The sequence below is a fragment of the Panicum hallii genome, chromosome 5, assembly GCF_002211085.1.
Source record: "Panicum hallii strain FIL2 chromosome 5, PHallii_v3.1, whole genome shotgun sequence".
In the NCBI taxonomy this organism is placed as follows: Eukaryota; Viridiplantae; Streptophyta; class Magnoliopsida; order Poales; family Poaceae; genus Panicum; species Panicum hallii.
This window is the reverse complement of record NC_038046.1, coordinates 17,003,347-17,023,505: the sequence shown is the minus strand read 5'-3', so window position 1 is coordinate 17,023,505 and position 20,159 is coordinate 17,003,347. Positions and strand designations below refer to the sequence as shown.

Below are 20,159 nucleotides of genomic sequence, written 5' to 3'. Positions count from 1 at the left end.
TGGCATAAATCCAAGACACTTGCCATGTGTCACCAAGGCACTTGCCACTCTCAGTTGATTGCTAAGTTGCTGGCACTGCCAGCCCCTCACGGAGTGTAATAAACACGACCTGTCGCATCGCGTGCGTGGTAGAGGCTTTTGTCAGTTTGCCCCTAGGAAGCTCGGGTGGAGGGGATGAGTTTCTTGGGCAGCCAAGTGCGAGGTAGTAAAAGATCTTAAACTAAGGGTAAGATCCTATATAGGCCAGCTCCAATTTTATTCAATTTTAAATTAAAAATATGTAAAAATCAAGTTGGATTGTGAAGATATCACTAGAGCGCTCTAGAGCTACGATCCATCAACACCTATGTCAAGCCACGGTGACCCAGCGTCGTGATATGGGTAGCCTCTCTCTCTTGGGTAGCCTGCCTCTCTTTGCCGACCGCGCATGTGTCACCAAGACACTAGCCACACTCGGTTGCTTACTACTGTAAGTTGCCGGCACTGCCAGCCCCTGACCGAGTGTAACAAACACGACCTGTCGCACCGCATAACATCACCAGCATCGACCGAACGAACCGTAAACGCCAGAAGTGATGGCAGCCATAACCATGCATGATTACGATCCGGCAAATGTGTACCGCCACCTGAAAGCGAGCTCTGTCACCCCATCAATGGCACATGCATGTGCCTTAACTGAGCATGAGCTGATGAGCTGCTGCCATCGAGCATGCATTATGGAACTATCATGGCGACGACCGACGACGCCGACGGTCTTTCACCCATTGCCCCTTTTTTGCCTTTTTCTCCACATGACAATTAAGTACAAAGCCACCGACAGTTTGAATAACAGATCAGAGTCATACACGGATATAACAGACTTACCTATTGATGGTTTCTCTGGATGGAACAATTCCTACTGCTGCCTTAAGAGCATTGTTTGAAAGACGACCAAAACCCTGTTTGATCCCACCTTTCGAGTCAAGGAATCAAGAGTTGTAAACATAGGACAGCTAACATCTAAGCAATAACAAGAAATAATTTTCACACCGCAGATGATATCTGCGAAATTTTCAATCATCCTTGTTGCTTTATCGTCCACGGCATAGGGAGCTAAGATGCCACGGACGTAATGCATGGCAGGTCCTATCGATCCACCGATTCAGGATGGAACGCAGGTCTGAAATTGATCACTGTAGGCAGATGATCACCATGAGTCTCACTGCCGCTTGCCATCAGGCCTTGGGGACTGGCGATACGGGGAAGCATGAGGACCATATGAGAGGCTCCTCAGCGGCTGCTGCCCGTTCCGTGCAAAGGTGCTCTGCGCCTTCATGCTTTGACTGCCATGTGGGCTGGCAAGGGCTGTGCGCCGCTCATGTTGCATGGACTGGAAGAAGTAGGAAGAGCTGGCCATGTCCTTGAGGTTCTGGAGAGGCTTCAGGACCTCTACCACTTGGCTCATCAGAGGCCTAGCCTTGGGATCACGGCTGAGGCAGGCGTGAGCCAGCTGAGCTGTCTTCTGAGCTCCTTTTATCGAGAAGTTCCCATCCAAACGGGGATCTACAAGCTTATAGAATCGGCGCCGTTCTCCAAGATAGGGGCGAGCCCATTCAACCAGGTTGTGTTCCCCATTTGGCCTGTTCTTGTCCATTGACCTTCTACCGGTCATCATCTCTAGTAGCACCACACCAAAGCTATATACGTCGCTTTTCGATGTCAGGTGACCTGGATGAGAAACAAACTTATAAGCAGTAGGAAATACAAAGAAAAATTATAGGCACCTAAAACAATAGAATGTAGCCTACATAGCATCTGAAAGGACAAATAAATAACTTCCGTCTAGCGCTAACATATGTGTTTGTGTGTCACACACAAATTTCCAGTGTCACACACACCTTTATTATAGTGTACTATAATGCATTCAAGCTTATAATACATACAGACACAAACAAACACACAACAACTGCAGCCTACCACTCACACATGCACACATGCTTGACTTGTGTGCATAAACAACTTCAGTCTACCATGCTTGCCTGTATGTGCCATACGCACCTTTAGTCTACCTTGCACACACGCACACACGCAAGCACATGTGCATGAGTGTTTAGGTTTACTGAAGCTTTGTGTGCGTACGCACACGTGTCCATGTCTGTGTTGTGTGTCACACACACAATTCAGACCTACGGAGTAGAATGCATTGAAGTTCACAGCAGTTTAGCACATTATTTCAACAAAATATATAGAGAAAGCTAACATCGCATGGAAAATTTACTGCAACTTTGAAGATAGATTAAGCAATATCGCAATCGGTCAACTCACCTGTCATTACATATTCAGGCGCAGCATATCCATATGTTCCCATGACTCTAGTTGACACATGAGTCTTATCACCCTCAGGACCATCTTTAGCAAGTCCAAAATCAGAGAGTTTCGCATTATAGTCCTGAAAGAATATGTTTAATAAATAGGCTAATGCAATTGTATGAACGAATATAGCCAACATTTAAATACAATTGCTTACCGCATCTAAAAGAATATTGGATGTTTTGAAATCCCGATATATTACTGGTCTTTCGGCTTCTTCATGAAGAAAAGCAAGGCCTTTGGCAGCACCAAGAGCAATTTTCATTCTAATGGCCCATGGGAGAGGCAATGACTCTATTCAATACAAAATTACATAAAGATGTTATTAAATGGGTGGTTCAAGATTGAATTATGACAAAACAGAACAACTCTGCTCAAATTTGGCACATAAACAGACCTTCTTAGCAATGGCAGCAAATCAAATTCATCCATACAAGGGAACTATTAGAAAGCCAAACCCAACCAAGTGCACTTAAGTCATGCAATTAAGAAAAATAATAATACTTCTACGAAAGATAATGGAAAATGGGAAACATGTAAGACCACGTACAGCCCTCATTGATGGTCAAAGTGTAAAAACAAAGCATAAGGTGACAAGCAACATAACACCTCAGTCACTTCCTCGTAAATTTTTATATATCAACCTACCAGATCCAGACACTATTACATATAATCTGTTGGTCAACAAAATAACTCAGAAATAGTGTGAAAAGTTCGTTACTGGTCACTTAAAGGGCCCGTGCCACTTGTTTTAACCAAAACCAAAATGCTCATGCCACATGTGTTAAGCAAAACAAAAGTGCTTGTGCCATGTGAGTTAAAGTATTGCAGTGTAGCTATCGCCACAAGAACAGAAATCCTAGCATGGCTTAACCAATAGAAAGGACAAATAGATAACAGTAGCAAATATGTTACATAAAACTGATAAAGGTCAGATTAAAAGATACTTACTTCTAAAAAGATGATTCTCCAAACTTCCACGGGGCATAAATTCATATACAAGCAGCCTCTGGTCATCTTCAATGCAGTAACCGACCAATTTCACTAGGTGTGGATGCTGAAGGTTTCCAAGAAAATCAACTTCTGCCTGCGAATAGACAATGATACTTTGCTTAGTCATGCATTAGCAGATAATTGAACAATATTTTCATCAACACTGTATACCAAGGAAAGACAAAACATACCACCCACTCTTTATGCCCCTGCAGCCCATCATGGTTGAGTGTCTTGACAGCAACAGTTAATCCAGTGCCTGGCTTAACAGGAGCAGTTCCATTCTCCTCAATCCATCCTTTAAAGACACAGCCAAAACCTCCCTCACCAAGAAGACTCTCAGGTCGGAAGTTTCTCGTGGCACACTTCAGTTCATTAAAAGTAAATCTACGCAGTTGGAAAGCTAGTTTAAGCTCCTCTCCAACTATGGAAGAAGGTGAGAGACTTCCGGTGTTACTGGTTGTGGTGGAACCAGAGGCTGGTGGGATTGATTGGTCTTGGCAGCCGTCAGTAGCTAGTTTGCTTTCTGCACATGTAGATAAAGTGCTCATTAGGTAATAAGCCCTTGACATAATTCAAAAATGAATGATGAGTAAGAGAACGGTTGGTCTGGAAATTTTTAGAATTTAGTTCAAACTAAATCTCATAATCCTGAGGATTTGAATGCAAATCAGCAGGCACAAAGTCTAAATTGACCTCAAATAGTAAATAGTAACAAAATGAACATCACATTTTTTAACCAACAAACAAGCAAATCTGGAATGAGTTAACCTCATGTGTGATTCAAGAGTAAGATTCTGCATTTAAGTTTTGCACTGTACACCATGGCATGTTTTAAGTTTTCTATCCTCAGCTTGGACTTGATTGATTCCATATGCGTAGCTACCAATAACGCTTGCTGAAGAATAATTTAATGATGTTATATCTGATATTTTAAGTTAGTCTAACATAAACAATTTGATGTGTCTCAGTACTAACTATTAAGGTTATGTCCTAACGACCCTTGTGAGTTTCACTTGTCACTCCAGTTGAAGGTATTTGTTTGTCCCCATTCCAAATTTGATCAACTGTAACGGAAATCGTTCAGTCCTGTCAGAAAAGGGGTCCTTCTATTTGATTACATTTACGGCCAAACACGTGCCCGCAAGCACAACCAATTGCACACAACTACGAACAAACAAACCAAAAAAGGATAAATGTCAAATTCAACCCAATTTGAATATTCCCGCTTGCTGAAGAATAATTTAATGTTGTTACATCTGACATTTTAAGTTAGTCTAACATAAACTATTTGATGTCTCTCAGTACTACTAACTACTAAGGTTATGGCCTAACGAACCAACCAGTGCACTTGAGAGTTTCACTTGTCACTCCAGTCAAAGGTATTCGTTTGTCCTCATTCCTAATGTGTTCAACATGTAATGGAAATCGTTCAGTTCTGTCAGAAAAGGGGTCCTATCTACTTTATTACATTTATGGCCAAACGTGTTCCCACAAGCACAACCAATTGCACATATCTACAAACAAACAACAACAACAACTTAGCCTTTTGTCCCAAGTTGGGGTAGGCTAGAGATGAAACCCACAGAAAACAAGAATAAGAAACACAAAAAGGGTACAAGCCAAAGGAAAAGTTAGGGGTTAAACAAAAAGTAACAAAGGTCACGGTTCAGGTACGTTAATTGCTGGTCTCCAAGCGCTCCTATCCATAGCTAATTCCTTAGCGATATTCCACTCTTTAAGGTCTCTCTTGACCGTCTCGTCCAAGTTAGTCTAGGTCTACCTCTACCTCTCCTTACATTATCACCCCGCTTTAAAACTCCACTACGCACCGGCGCCTCAGGAGGCCTCCGTTGTACATGTCCAAACCATCTCAACCGATGTCAAATTGAAACAAATCAATTTGAGCATTCCTTCCGCCAGCATCCACCCAGTTTGCAGCAACCAAACCACCACCCTGCGTTTTACCCAATCATACACAAGGCCTACTCCAACAGGAGCCACCTCACGCCTATCGACCCATGCCCATCAATGGCAGCATTACAGCTCATAGACAAGAGAGCACACAGCAGGCAGCACACATCACGTTAGCTTATCTACCAAGGAGCAAAAGTAAAACGGAACGATACATCATCCGGGCAACCCCACCCGACACCAACCACTCTGTCCAGCTCCCAGCGTCACGGACGGTTAAGTTGTACCACCCACCAGAGACGTTAGTGCACACCAACACACATCCAATTCCAATCATGCAATCCGCCCACTGTCCCGTCAACATCAGCCCAACCCAGAAGGAAATTGGCAAAGACAAGCCATGCTTCCACCATCTTTCTGGATACTCTGAAGCGCTCGTGCGGAATTCCGTGGCCACCACCGCGCACACAGGCAGGCAGTCAAACATGCCGGCCTGCCGCGGTGCCTTCCGCAAGCGGGAGCAGCGCTAAGCAGGAGAGCTAAGCACCCGAGCGAGCACGAGGAAGCTGGTCGGGAAACGAGCATTTTCTTACCGCCGCCGCCGCCGCCACTGGTGGAGGAGTCGACCTTGGCGCGCGACGACATGCAGCCGCGGAGGCGCGGGAAGCGGATCCAGCACCCGGTCGCCGGCGCCGCGTCCTCCGCCACCACCGCCTTAGCCTTGGGCTTAGCCTTCCCCGTCCCCTTCCACTTCCCGTCCTCCACCCCGCGCCGCTTCCCCTCCTGCCGCTCCCCCATCGCCTCACCAGCCACTCCCCTTCCCCGAACCCAAACAAACACCCGCAGCGGCGTCCACCCAACCGAGAGGCCCCCTCGTCAGCGCGGCGGGATGGGAAGCCGCAGCGCGCGGCCCCCGGCGAGCGCGTGGGCGGGCATTGCGCGGCGCGGAGCGGGGCGCAGCGCGTAGCGGGGATGGAAATGGAATGGAAGCGAGTGTGAAAGGGGGAAGGGGGGGGGGTGCAGGCCAGGCAAGGTAAAGTGGGGAGGATTCGGGCAGGCCGGGCAGGGGGCGTGGGAATTTGGCAAGGACGGAACGGGACGGCCACGGGAGTAGAGAAGGACCGACTGCGGGAAGGACGCATAGCTTCTTCCTATCGGGCGCCGTCCCGTCCGGAGAGCGGCCGCTTTTGCAGAACGGCCCCCCTCTGGAGTCTCCATTTTTTTCCCTGCAAAATGACTGCGCCGTTTTTGCAAACAACTAGTTTGAGGAAGGCACAGAGAGGATCTGATTTCATAAGATGGATATTTAGGGTTGTGCTTATCTTTTTCAGCCAATATGGGCCTCTTCCACGATGGTTGCTGATGTATGAATGAAGAAGGCATTTAGGCGTATAAGGATCGAGAATTAAGGATGGAATTGTAGGTTTCGTAAGCCGTAGAATTTAGAATTAGAATGCGTCGAGAGAGAGAGACCTCATTTTTTTTTTTGGAATAAGCGGCCTTTCTTTTCTTGTCATTTGTTAAGATGTGAATTTTTTTTAGCAACTTATGCTAAAATGGAGGCATTTATATAAGAAGGCGAAGTTGGAAGTAGTATGTTGACATGTTCCAAACATGAAGGTGTCAATATTTGCACTTTAAAGCTGCAAGAATCCTTAGATCACCGTTCAACTCATATCCGATGGACCCGACCGCGCCCGCGCGGGAACCCTGTCCCCCGTGCGGCCGTCAGACAAGTACCCACGCTGCCCGTTCACGCTCGCGCCACTGTGCTTGTGCGTCCTTGTCTCCCCTACTCTAAAAAAATTATACTCCCTCTGTCTTAAAATAAATATAGTTTTAGAAGTTAGGCATGTGAATTGATAAAAGATAAAAAAGTAGAGAGTGCATATGAAACGAGAAGGGATAGAGAAGGAGAGATAAAAATAGAGATAGAGTTGTATTGGAAAATAAGAACTACATTTATTTTATTTTGGGATAAATTTTGAATCCTCAATTTATTAGTTTAGGATAAATTTTGTCTACGGACGGAGTGAGCTTCTCACGAGGTCCCAAACGACGGCGCCGCAATCGCGTCGTCCCCACCGACAAGTGGGGCCATGAACTTGGGCCCCGTTAGGGAGCCCGCGTGCCCTCCCGTGTGGGGCCCCAGCGGCTGGGTACGTGCAGGTAGCCGTAACAAAAGGGAGGCGCGCAGGAAAAGGAGATACTGTGCGGCTACTGGTCCTTGTCTGAAAAGGAGCACTTGGACCTTGGAGCAGTCAAAGCGGAGGCTTTGCTGCTTCTTGTGTCGGGGTTTGGATAGGGTCTAGGGTTTGAGTTAGGCACGGGTGGTTAGCTGCTACCTAATTTTGTGACTCCAGTGTCCATCCTTGTGGTCAATGAAATTGCATATAAGTATATAACAATGCGGAAGAAGAAAGGATTGATCATGGCATGTGTAATTGAGAGGTAGAATGTGTAAAAGTAAGCAAGAACCACACTCGTATGCATTCTCTTTCTTTAAGCCAAAAAAAAATATGTAAACTTCCACCGGCAAAGGCAAAAATTATGTGATATACAATTTTTGAGGTATTCGAGTTCAGCCTCTCGGGATTTTGCTGGAGTGTTGTGATATCTAGATCACTTATTGATCCCTCTTTCTAATAGTATCTTCAGTAGTTACTCATAAACATCTCCTAATAAGATATTTATAGGATATCTCAATACCACACGAGAGATGCTTTTGCAGTTCCTCAATAATCTTATCCTAATACAACTAATATTTTAGAAGAGCTAAAATTCTCCCTTTATTTGAGAAAAGTTGGGATAACCCAATAATTATAATTATTGAGGAGAGGGAGAGATTTTGGAGAGCTGGTGGAGTATATTTTCTTCCTAATATTATCAGTTTACTGAGGAAAGGGAGACTGCTGGAAATGACAAGTAACTAATGATTGTATAACAGATGATACCTTTTTATAATAAAATATTCTGATGCAAATTCTATCTAAAGGATCCACAATCATAATGGTTGAAATATGATAATCATAGATAAAAGATGACACATATAGCATTGGAATTCTTCTTAATGTAAACTCCCTTTAGAATGTCGAGCTGGGGGCTAAGGGTTTATTTGGATCATCCCGACTAAACTTTAGTTTCTATCATATCAGATATTTTGATACTAATTAGAAGTATTAAATATAGATTAATTACAAAACTAATTGCACAGATGAAGGCTAATTCGCGAGACGAATCCATTAAACCTAATTAGTCCATGATTTGATCGTGTTGTGCCGTGCTAATAATGAATTTATCAGTCTTAATTGATTCTTCAGGTGAATTAGCCTTCATTTATGCAATTGGTTTTATAATTAGCCTATATTTAATACACTTAATTAGTATTCAAATATCCGACGTGACGAGACTAAAGTTAATCACCGTAATCCAAACATACCCTAACTTTGGAGGGGGGAAAATATGGATGCGTAAGCTTTTTGTACCGTGGTTTGTGACTAAATAATTGCTGGCTGCAGAGCGTTAGAATGGTCGAAAAATGATCTCGTTTTCTTAGAGCATCTCCAACAATGATCCTCAAATCAGACCCTCTACTTCTTGAGCGAGAGCTTTCTCTATTCTTAAGGGCTAGTTTTTTAACCTCATCTCCAGTAGTAACCTCTAAATCTCACCCTCTTTTTTATATAAAAGATGGGATCTATTTGTCAGTGGATAGGGGCTCCTAAAAACACTCCAGGAACGGAGGGTGAAGAAGAGATTTGGAGTCCTCCTTAAAATGGAGACTTTGTAGAATATCTGCTGAAGTGTGGTTTTTTTTATTTCACCAATTTAAGATGGCAACTTAGAGTTGCTCTTATCATTCTTTTGGAGATTGTCAATGACGGGTAACGAAGTTCAAAGTTCGGTATCGAATAATGTAGTGCGGTGGCCTTTTATCGCGGAGAATCTGTGACTCATAAAATTATGAAAGAATATTGTGAACATGGCCCTGACAGCAGCGTCGACAGATATAAAATGTGGGACCCACAGCTAGAAAAAAAGAAGGAAATGTTAAATATCTAAGCTAAGAAATCTACATGAGCAGCCATTAGTATTCGACAATCTTATATGCCATCAAATGTGTGCAAAAGTCCTCCTGCACGAGGTGCCTCACAGTGACAGAAACACGGAGCAAGTTAGAATTCAGTTTTTCTTCAGTTATAAATGTTTTTTTTCACTTTCAAATATTTTAAACTCTACATAAGATATTTAAAGATTTGGGAAAAAGAAATCTATTGATAGGATTTCTATATACCTATATAATTTTCCTAATTGCTAGCTAAAATTTACAAACTATGTAGTTTGGTTTAATTAATGTCGCTCTACCCAAAAGAAATCCCAATACGTTCCGTGTATACGATGCGGATGATCAGTAGGCTTTACGGTAGGTGATTTGATTAACGTTCGGTTTCTATACGTACGTATACAGACTTGTAGCGCTCCATGTACTCCATATGTACGCCTACACCCTACAGTTAGAAGCGGCTAGGGCCTAGCGCTCCCGATCAAAATAATCTCCCCTGTTCCACCGACCAATCGCCCGCGCCGCGCCGCTGCCTAGCGCGATCCACTCCGTCGCTGGCGCGCGGCGGCGGCGGCCCAAGAACAGGCAGACCAAGGCGCGCATGATGCTGCACATGACCCTCCCCTGCGCATCCTGCGGCGAGTACCTCGGCCGGGGCACCAAGTTCAACGCCCGCAAGGAGGACGCCGCCGGCGAGCGCTACCTGGGCGGCATCCAGGTCTTCTGGTTCTACATCAGGTGCCCCCGCTGCTCCGCCGAGATCGCCTCCAAAACGGACCCCAGGAACTCGGACTACGCGGTCGAGTCCGGCGCGGCGCCTCGGGCGACGACGGTGCCGCCGCGCGGGAGGGCTTCGGGGAGGCCATGGCGGCGCTGGAGGCCCGGGCGCATGCCCGCAGGCGCGAGATGGACGCGGACGCGGCGCTGGAGGAGGCGCGCTCGCTTAGCGCCCGTCGCGCCAGGGTCGCGCTCGAGTCCCTGCACAACCGCTGCCGGGCCGCCGATGGCCGCGAGGTGCTGCGAGAGCTGGAGCAGGAAGCTGACGAGGACCGTGGATGCCGAACACCGGCGGTGCACAATTTATTTATACTTCAACACTCCTGCTCTCTCAAATATAGAAATTAGGACTCGGAGGTAATTATTTTATTTAATCGCGCTCACCGGAAGTTAGGCTCGAGATTTCTAGCTTTAATACCATATTAAAATACCATATTGAGTTGCATGCACCAACCAATTCAACCAAAAAGTTAAGCTGATGCAAGATAGGCAATTCAGTTGTACTTCAACAGGTACATCATACATCCATAGATTTTCTACGATGCCGTCGGTATTACTTGCTCTACGTGGGATGCTGTTCGTGCACACCGACCATATTTAGGTCAGTTCCGCGTAGCATCTCTAATGTGTCACTTATAGTAGCGAATAAAGTATCGGGAAAAAAAAGGATATAGTGAGTTCAGAGTATATTAGCTCATTCTATGTACTTTTTTTTGTTTTAGCTTGCATTGGTCGCAAGTCAAATTGCTCCAATTTTGAGAAGTTAAAGAGTTAGAGAAACTTAATTTAGGCCAAAGTTAAAGCCTAACGTTAACTATAATCTAAAATACAGGGATAAAAAAATAGGGACCTTACATGCCGTATAGTGTTGTATCATATACCATTGATCAACGTCAACCAATACATGTACGTGTCTAAAATATGACAACAACAATTTTTCATCCATAACAAGTCTTAAGTCTCCAAATTAGTAGGTGCTAACAATAGGTAATTTTATATGTTATTGTATATTTTTTCTCCCACTAGACTGATAATAATCAGCAGAAGGTTGAGGATTTTTTATTCTTTTGAGTAGTTCTGTAGTACAAAATAATGGACTAAAATACATGAGTCCATATTCAGGGACAAATAAATTCATGACGTTGAATAATTTAGTTACAAAAGCGAACAAATATTTAACATTGCGAAGGAAATAGTCTAAATATGAACAAAATATATCCACATGCGAACAAATTGTCCTATACGGAGAACAAACATGTCACGTTACAAACAACGTATTTTTACAGGTGAAAAAATAATTAAACACCGCGAACAAGTTATGGATTGCAATTGCTATCTACTATGAGTTGCAATTATTTTCCTGCACCAAAACTAGCTTCTATGTAGTAATAATTTAGGGTAGCAACTACATACTAAACTAAGTTGTAACTGAGTAGTAATCCCCGTTGCACCTATGATTTCAAGTCGTATTAAACTGATTGTAATTGCGTATCGTGATTGTTGCAACTTACTTTGCATATAATTGCAACAACAAGATTTAATACATTGTTGAAAAAAGATTATCAAAAGATAGTCCTCATGGATCTCATTTTGTTCAGCTTCTTTTTTCCAACAACAAGCTTCAAATGGTTCGGAAATCGGACTTGCGGTTTGAGAGACATTGCATTTTGAAGTTTGAATCATGAAAAGATTCGGTGCTGTCAGATGCGTCGGATGGGAACGTAACTGAGCTGGAGCCGTAGGCTGTTTACAACGGTGCCTTCTAAACCGTTCTGTATTCTATATATAGAGAAGATTCCGTTCTCTATTGCTCCAGCAGCGTTCTCTAAATGGTCCTCTAAAATAGAGAACGCTACAGGTTTCATCTATATATAGAGATTCTCTCTCCTCTTCTCTATTTTTTCTTTACGTTTTAAACACTGAATTAAATAAAAATAAAATATGTCCATAGCATTTGAGGTATGATAAATATGTACGTACAAAAATTTAGAACAAAATACGTTTCTAATATAGGGTTTAATGTATAGAGAACGAGATTTAGAGAACGTTGTTGGAGAGAAATGAGATATAGAGGAGAGAATCTTGTAGAGAATTCTGTAAATGAAGGATATAGAGAAGTATATAGAGAACGACGGTTGGAGAATTCTGTTTGCAACTGACGTCCCGTTTGGTGGGAGACAAGCTGCCAAGTGCGTCACTGGTTGTGCGCACTGTGAATGAGCTGTGCGCATATGCGCAGAATAGACACTCCATATATATACACACACGGCAAACAAGTTAGTCACGGAGAAAAAAAAGAAAAGGCTAAAAAACAGAAGAATGAAAAAGAGAAAGAAAAATAAAAAAGAAAAAAATATTTCAAAAAGGAAAAGAAAAGAGGAGAAGAAAAGAAAAGAAAAGAGAAGAGAATGAAAAGATAGGTGTGTCAACGTGGGCTCTATGTTTGGGAAAAAAAAGAAAAATCATTTGCGTAGAGGCGCATAGACCATCAAAGTTTACTGGGCTAAAGTCCATATAAACCAAAAGTCCAGCTCAATAACCCCACCACACGCACCACCGTTCTAGCTGTCCGGAAACACAAATGGGCTAAAATCACCGTTGTGGAACGCAGCAGGCCGAAAACATATATAGACTGGACTCACTCCTCCGCACACGCCCCACCTAAAACTGCAAATGGATTAAGAACCAGGCTAAATCCACCCAAAACCATTTCAATTAATCACATTAGTCCAGATGCTAGAACCCAAATCACACTAATCTGAATACAATACAGCGTGTAACCAAATCAAACCAATCACATTTTATAACCACTTATTTGACTCGTCACCGTTGTGGTTGTTGCTCAGGCAACAAAGATCAGCATTGGTTTTGAAGGATACTCGCCATCAGTGAACACGGCCAGCAGCGATGAACATGACAAGAAGTCTTAAAATAGTTGGTGACGGTAGATGTTCACTTGCTTGCGGCAGCCTCACTTGCGTCGGTCTCACTTGCACCAATCTCGCTTCTACCAGCCTATCGATCCCAACTATAAAAGTGTAGTGGTACGACAGCGTCAGCACTCAGCAATGGATGCGATCATAGCAAGCGACTATCCTAACAATAGCACGTAATGGCAGTTTCACTTGCGCCAATAAGATGCCCACTCGACAATTGGCTACAACGGTACCTACACCAATATTGGTAAGCGGTTGCCTGCAGAAAACACATACCTACAATTTCATCTATGGTTGAGTTGTACACAAACTTCCGTTTAAAAAAAATGTACATAAACTCAAATAGATCGAATCAAATACAGACGGTTTCAAACCAATCCAATTTATTTTGATTGCTATAGACAGAACTTATCACACTAATAGTCCAGCACACAGTTCCGGCTATTCCCTAGTTTCTTACTGAAACCAGCTATACCAAATGAGAAACCAAACCACAGAACCGGTGTTTTTATAATACTGGAACCGGTTTGAGACCAAACTGCTATCATGTTTACCCCGCCGAGACCGAGCGTTAGCTAGAATGGCAACGGCTCGCCGTGTGCAGGTGTGCAACTCGCCCACTGGCGCTCGAACCACGGGTTGAAAATGCTGGTGCTCACCGGAACTTTGTTCCCAAATAATACGCTGAAGCTCCTAGCGCGTGGAATAATCACAATGGAATTTCTGACGTGCTCGTCATCTATGGAGCCAGTTTGGTTTCGCCGTCGGCATCAAGGACTCGATCCTTTCGCTGGTGTACCGTAGGTCTCGGATGTGGGTGTGGCCGTGTGAGTGTGCGTGCGTGCGTGTTGCGGTGTGAGTACGTGCAATACTACAGCTGTACTAAACCTGCTAAGGCTCTGATCGTTTCCTACCCTCTAAACTTTAGACCCATCACATCAAAGAGAATCTTGCTATTTAGAAGTATTAAATAAAATCTGTTTATAAAACTTTTTGCACAGCTGGGTGCTAATTCGCGAGACAAATTTAATGAGCCTAATTAATCCATAATCTGCCACAGTGATGCTACAGTAATCATCCGCTAATCATGGACTAATATACCTCATTAGATTCGTCTCGCGAATTAGCACTGGGATTCTGCAATTAGTTTTGTAATTAGACTTTATTTAATACTTCTAAATGATAAGATTCTCTTTGATGTGACCCCTCTAAAATTTAATTTAGACGCCAGGAAACACACCAAGGCAAGGAGTGTAAAAAAAAAAAACTTTAGCCCCACCCGACCCGGCCAGCCGGGCGCCCCCGTCCCCCTCGCATCCCCCCCCGACCCAGCCGCCCAGCGGCCAGCGCGCCCCAGCCCCCTGGAGGCGCCGCGCGCGTCGCATCGTCCTCGTCCCCGCTGCTCGCGCCCCCCGCCGGCCGCCGCCTAGCCCCGCGCGGCCGCGCCCCAGCCGCCACCAACGCAAGCAGGCATCAGCCGGCCAGCCGCTGCCCGCCGACCCTAACCCTAGGCGCCACGCCGTCGTAACGACCCAACGCGATCCCCGGTGGTCGTCTTCCCACACCAGCACGCGCACGCGCAGCTCTCACCCCTCCCCTCCCGTCTCCGGCGCGGCCGACCTAGGGGAGTCAGGGTTCCGGCAAGATGGGTGAGCGTAAAGTGCTGAACAAGTACTACCCGCCGGACTTCGACCCGTCGAAGATCCCGCGGCGGCGGCAGCCCAAGAACCAGCAGATCAAGGTGCGCATGATGCTCCCCATGAGCATCCAATGCGCCACCTGCGGGACATACATCTACAAGGGCACCAAGTTCAACTCCAGAAAGGAGGATGTCGTCGGAGAGGTAGGCGACTCACCCAGACCTAGCTGTTTTCTTTCCCTGTTACCTAGTTTCAGGCACAGTCGCTAATTGGAATCGCTCTGATATCTTGTTGGTGCTCTCGTTAGGTGCTGATTGTTGGATCCCTGCTATTTGTCACGACTAGGTCCAGGCAGCAATGCTAATATTTGTCACGTTTGGGTGATAGGTCTCTGTTGCTCATAGTTTCATGCTGTCTGCTAAGCAAATGTTTTTCCGCCCACCCACATTATTTTTCCTGAACGAAGCCATTGTGGTAGCTGTTGATCCACTTTATGTTTGTTAATATTATCTTGCCACATATATGATCTAGTTGTGAAAACGAAATGGCTGCCTAAAAACTAGGCATAATTATGAAATTGATGACAAAAATTTGGTTTTGGTACCATGGATGATTCAGTCACGTCAACAGGGTATTGAGTACTCTACATACATGGGTTATGGACTAGCACTATTAGAGTGATTTGATGCATGTTACTCTCTAGATGTTGTTGCTTGCTTCAGCAGTACAAGCAAGTAGAGCAAACGAGGCATTCTGAGTGCCAGTAATACACTTCCTGACTTCACAAAATTTAGTGCTACGAGCTATTGAAACACCATATCTTCTATCTCTGAACTAACTACGGCAGAAAGAAAAGGGGTAGAATTGGTAGCAGTAGGGCAGTACTATAAAGATGTAGCCTAGAATGAGTGATCCTAGTTGTATAAGTGCTCTAGGAAATTGCAAGAAAAGTTAGAACATATATTCTCTAGTCCTAGAGTAAAAATCCTTCTGCTTGTACTATTCACAGACACCCACAGTGTACATGCTTACATGAAATCTGAAATATCAAAAGCTGGCATCCATTTCAAGCTCCCATTGATCTCCAAGTTCCGAGTCCTATCTTCAAGATTTAGGTCTCCTGTAGTTCGAAAAGTTTATGCATGCCGGTTTATATCATAATTTTCATGTTAGACCTTATCTTTAAAAGTGCACTGCCTGCCCTTCTAGGTTGTGTAATGTTGATAGGTTTACTGTTTTACATGCTATGACTCCATAGAGAGGGAGATTCTACTATCATGGAATTAAACCTGCCTTGTTCCATATAGACAGCAGTTCTTCTTTGTGTTTAGCGCATGCTTCATTTCATTTGGCTAAACATAATAGCCTTTACATTGTCATATTTGTGCTTTTGAATTAATGACCAATTTATGGTCATCATTATATGGCCCGGCATAATCTTTATTTGGTTATCCGTTGTCTTGGAACTGCAGAATTTCATGTTCATATCAACTAGTGTGTATTTGGGTTACTGGTTATATGCTAACTCATGCTAATGCTATTCCTCTATTTTGGGTGCAGACATACTTGGGAATACAAATATTTAGGTTTTACTTCAAGTGCACTAAGTGTTCTGCTGAGATCACTTTCAAAACAGACCCTCAGAATTCTGACTACACAGTGGAATCAGGGGCTAGTCGAAATTTTGAACCTTGGCGTGAACAGGATGAGGTAAGTGATTTCGTGGCATATTATAAGGTCAACTTCTATGTTTCAAGCATTATGATCTTCAATTTGATCACCATGATGTATATTCTTTTGTTCAGGCAGAAGACAAAGAAAAGAGGAAGCGAGATGCTGAAGAGATGGGTGATGCAATGAAAGCTCTGGAGAATAGAGCAATGGACTCAAAGCAGGATATGGACATACTTGCTGCATTAGAAGAGATGCGCTCCATGAAGGTTGGATCTAGTTCTAGGCCACTATCTGGTGTTTAGGAGAGCTTATTTCATGGGATTTGCTGATTGTGCTGATATTGTTTTCTTATGCTGTCTACAGTCTAGACATGCTGGCGTCTCTGTTGACCAGATGCTTGAAATTTTGAAGCGTTCAGCTCATGAGAAGGTAAGACCTTAGAAACATTGTTTGCTTTATCATGTTTTAAGAATGTTTGAAATAGAACATTCCATCTTTTGGTTATTTAGAATAACTTGGTATGGCCACAATGTCATTTTTCTTTATAATTCTCTCTCTTAACATTGGTATTCATTGTGAAATGATAGGAGGAAAAAGCAATTGCAGAGCTTGATGAAGAAGATGAAGAACTTATCAAGTCAATCACTTTTCGAGTAATCCTCTATCTCTATATCACATCGCCCATTAATGCCTTCACATACAACTTATTCATGGAGGATGTTACCTTTCGAAAGTACAGTATTTTTTGAAGTGTTTTCAATGATGACATCGCTTTTTGACTTGTGATCCTATTGCTTAATGTAGAACTCTGGATTTTATGTAAAGCGGATAGAAGATGATGATGATGATGATGACGATGACAATTTGGTCCCAGGCCAATCGAGCATAACAACAAAGGTATTTATTCTTTTTCCCCTTTTTTTGTTTTCATTGCTATTTTCTTGTGGTTCTATATCCCTACTTATCAATTAGAGTAATTTCATTTCGTGAAAATCTATATTATGTACATTAATTTATACTTAATACTTTTAACCTAAAAAATTGTCGTTTTATCATTCCCTATATGGCTATATACGTTCTATTATAATCAATGATGTGTTACCCTTGCAGTTTTTCACATACTTTTTTAAAACATACTAGCAGATTATCATGTTAAAGATTTCCATCTTGTCGCCACTTTTGGTCACCGACCAAGAAAGGCATGGCAGTGGAAAGGCGGAAGTGAAATACTGGCTTAAAAACTGAAACATTGTCCTGTATAAGGTTTCTAGAATTTGCTTTAGGTGAAGGTAACTGCTGGAGCTATAAAAGGGAGGATCCTTTGAAGATAGAGACAGTGATAAGAGTAAAGTTTTGTTTGCGAGCAATGCCGATATGCAAATCGTAGCGAACATTGGCATACAAGTAAACTAATGGTGTTTTGGAGTAGCCTATCAGTGTAGCATTCTTCTTTGAAAAATATTGCGCACTTCAGTTGTCAAGAGTGTTCTGGTCACTTCTATGTCTTGCCATAAATGTTAGTTTTTATATATTGTTTTGATAGAAATATCTTGAATTTGTTTGCTTGGTTGGCTAATGTTGTAAATTTTTTGCAGATCAACGGATCTTCTGAATCAGTGACAAAGCCAACAGATGTTTTAAGCAAATCTAATGGATCGGAGGGTGCCAATAAAGAAGGTAAGCAATAAGCAGATTTATGATTAATATTTTCTGTATAGTTACATCAGTCTACATGAAGCACATACAGTCCCAGATTTCAGTATTCTTGTTTGGTCTTCCTATTGAATGCAGAATTAAAACTGGGATATTTCCATTAATCACTCTGACACCTCATTAGATCATTCTACTGACTAATTACAATTAACATGAGAGCTTTTGGTACATGATTCTAAAGGTTTTTCTGGGGAACTGTAACGTGTCTTACCATTTTACGTGCCCTAACCTGTAGTGTCGTATTATGCACTTGGGCAACTTGTTTTGGCCATGACTGACAATCATCATTCCAAATTGTCTATAAAACCTGCTTGTTTTATATTCCATGTCGAATTTACCTGCATTTTTTTCCTTTACCTTGTTATAAAAGTAGGCATATTTTGATTTTTAAAAGCAAATGACATATTCTTGCACTCACATCCTCTATATATAGCTAAGTGAGATATTTTGATGTGTAAACTTACCGTTGGGCATGCATTGTAGGGAGCAAGAGCTGGATGCCCAAACTTATAGTGAAACCAAAGTCTATCAGTGCACATCCTAAGAGACAGAAGACTGAATCCTCGGCTGTCCAAGACAACGGCAAAGCACCAGTAGCAGAACAAAAGAGTGAACCTGCAATACAAACCAATGTTCTCCAGTCCCTCTGCCAGAACTACGATAGCGGTGATAGTGAGTGAGGACAACCTCTCTTGAAGCCATGATAGTACTGGTTGTCACGATAATTGACATGTAGTTCACAAAAGCATTATGCTATCATTGTATAGCTTATGTAAGCCTCACAAATCTCTGGCAGTCAACAGCTCAACTGCGAGTATTGGCTGCTACAAATCTGGACTGTGTCCAGAACTCCAGATAGGGTTGTGTTGTTTTTGGATATCTGAAACATTACAGTATTTGTAAAATTGATGGTTGCAAAAAAGTTCAAAATTAACTCAGGGGTTCATAGCCAATCCTTAACCTGTTTCCTGTTGCAGCTGTTTGGCCATCGTTACCCATTTACCGTTTGTGAATTAAACAATGATCTGCAAACTTGCTTGCTTACCTTTGTTTCTGAAAATATTCATTTGCCTTTGCTTGTGAAAATTGAATGAAACGTCAAAATGCAGAAAGTGATTGTGTGGTTTCCCATCCTAGATTTGTGCAATGTTTTCTTCAAAAACCTGGTAAATTTTAGCAATTACTCCAAGAAGTTGGTCAGCTTTGTAGGTAAGCATTCGTAAATTGTAAAAAATAGTTATCTTACCGAAAGAATACCTTTTTTTTTTGGGAAAATACTACCGAAAGGATATCAATTATTTGAGATGCCACCCAAAGAGCAAATTTTATCGACTCGACACTGATGGTATTCTCCTTCCAGAATTTAACGGGGCTATTATTTTGAGGCTAGATGACGTGCCCAGGGACAGGAAGCATGTTGTGGTTGAATCTCAAGATTTGTGGTTCCTCATGGTACAACTGGGAGGTCAAATCAAAGCCCTCCGCAAAATGCGCTATGAGCAGCATGATAAAATGAATTCTAGTTTTTCCCCCATTTTATGAGCACAATGGCACAAGGGGGAAACTCTGTGCATATTTTGTGAGTTTTATTAATCTCATGTAACTTTCAGTGTTCGAGATTCCTTCCTAATATAGTGGATGTATGATTTAGAATAGGTTGGAGAGCATGCCAACCACCTAGCATCAGTGTTTTAAAAGGCGTCATGCGTGAGTTTGGTACACCCGAATGCCTAGGCAGCGTCTAGACGACATGGCGTTACTATTCGCTAAGACGAGGTAGGTTCGCCGGACGCCTGGGCAACACATTTAACACGCTAGCTATCATCTTTAGTGACATTGGAGTCAAATCGAATCACATAATATGTTGAATTAGTGTATATGAAATATTGAGTCAAACTTGTGTATTGAATTATCAAGTGAAAGTAAAGGTGGAAACATATATTAAGTGGAGGGAATTTAGGGTGAATAATAACCGCATGATGATGCTATAATTTGATTTCACGTAAAATGTTGAATTGGTCTATTAGAAATGTTGATATAGGATTGATTCGTTGTTGAATAAAGTTTTAAAAAATATTACAACACTCAAATAAGGGCGAT

At 42.8% G+C, this 20,159-nt stretch overlaps 3 protein-coding genes across 4 annotated transcripts; 2 read left to right on the top strand and 1 right to left on the bottom strand.

Moving 5' to 3' along the window:
- Positions 1-798: 798 nt before the first annotated feature.
- On the bottom strand, positions 799-6,269 carry LOC112892282 (probable serine/threonine-protein kinase PIX7). 2 transcript variants are annotated; one of them, XM_025959438.1, is made up of 6 exons: positions 5,850-6,269; positions 3,534-3,868; positions 3,301-3,436; positions 2,507-2,643; positions 2,305-2,428; positions 799-1,707 (listed from the first exon to the last, which is right to left on the bottom strand). In XM_025959438.1, the coding sequence occupies exons 1-6, from the start codon at positions 6,052-6,054 to the stop codon at positions 1,199-1,201; spliced, it is 1,446 nt and encodes a 481-aa protein (XP_025815223.1). In that variant the 5' UTR covers positions 6,055-6,269; the 3' UTR covers positions 799-1,198. The 2 variants fall into 2 exon arrangements, with proteins under 2 accessions (XP_025815223.1, XP_025815224.1); XM_025959439.1 differs by having other exon boundaries at positions 5,853-6,269.
- Positions 6,270-9,631: 3,362 nt separating this feature from the next.
- LOC112892284 lies at positions 9,632-10,472 on the top strand. The gene has a single exon (XM_025959441.1). The coding sequence runs from the start codon at positions 9,921-9,923 to the stop codon at positions 10,455-10,457; it is 537 nt and encodes a 178-aa protein (XP_025815226.1). The 5' UTR covers positions 9,632-9,920; the 3' UTR covers positions 10,458-10,472.
- Positions 10,473-14,337: 3,865 nt separating this feature from the next.
- Positions 14,338-19,012, top strand: LOC112895573 (YJU2 splicing factor homolog). Its single transcript, XM_025963536.1, has 8 exons — positions 14,338-14,875; positions 16,233-16,382; positions 16,478-16,612; positions 16,710-16,775; positions 16,934-16,999; positions 17,151-17,243; positions 17,942-18,023; positions 18,543-19,012. The coding sequence occupies exons 1-8, from the start codon at positions 14,678-14,680 to the stop codon at positions 18,737-18,739; spliced, it is 987 nt and encodes a 328-aa protein (XP_025819321.1). The 5' UTR covers positions 14,338-14,677; the 3' UTR covers positions 18,740-19,012.
- The last annotated feature ends 1,147 nt before the right edge of the window (positions 19,013-20,159 follow it).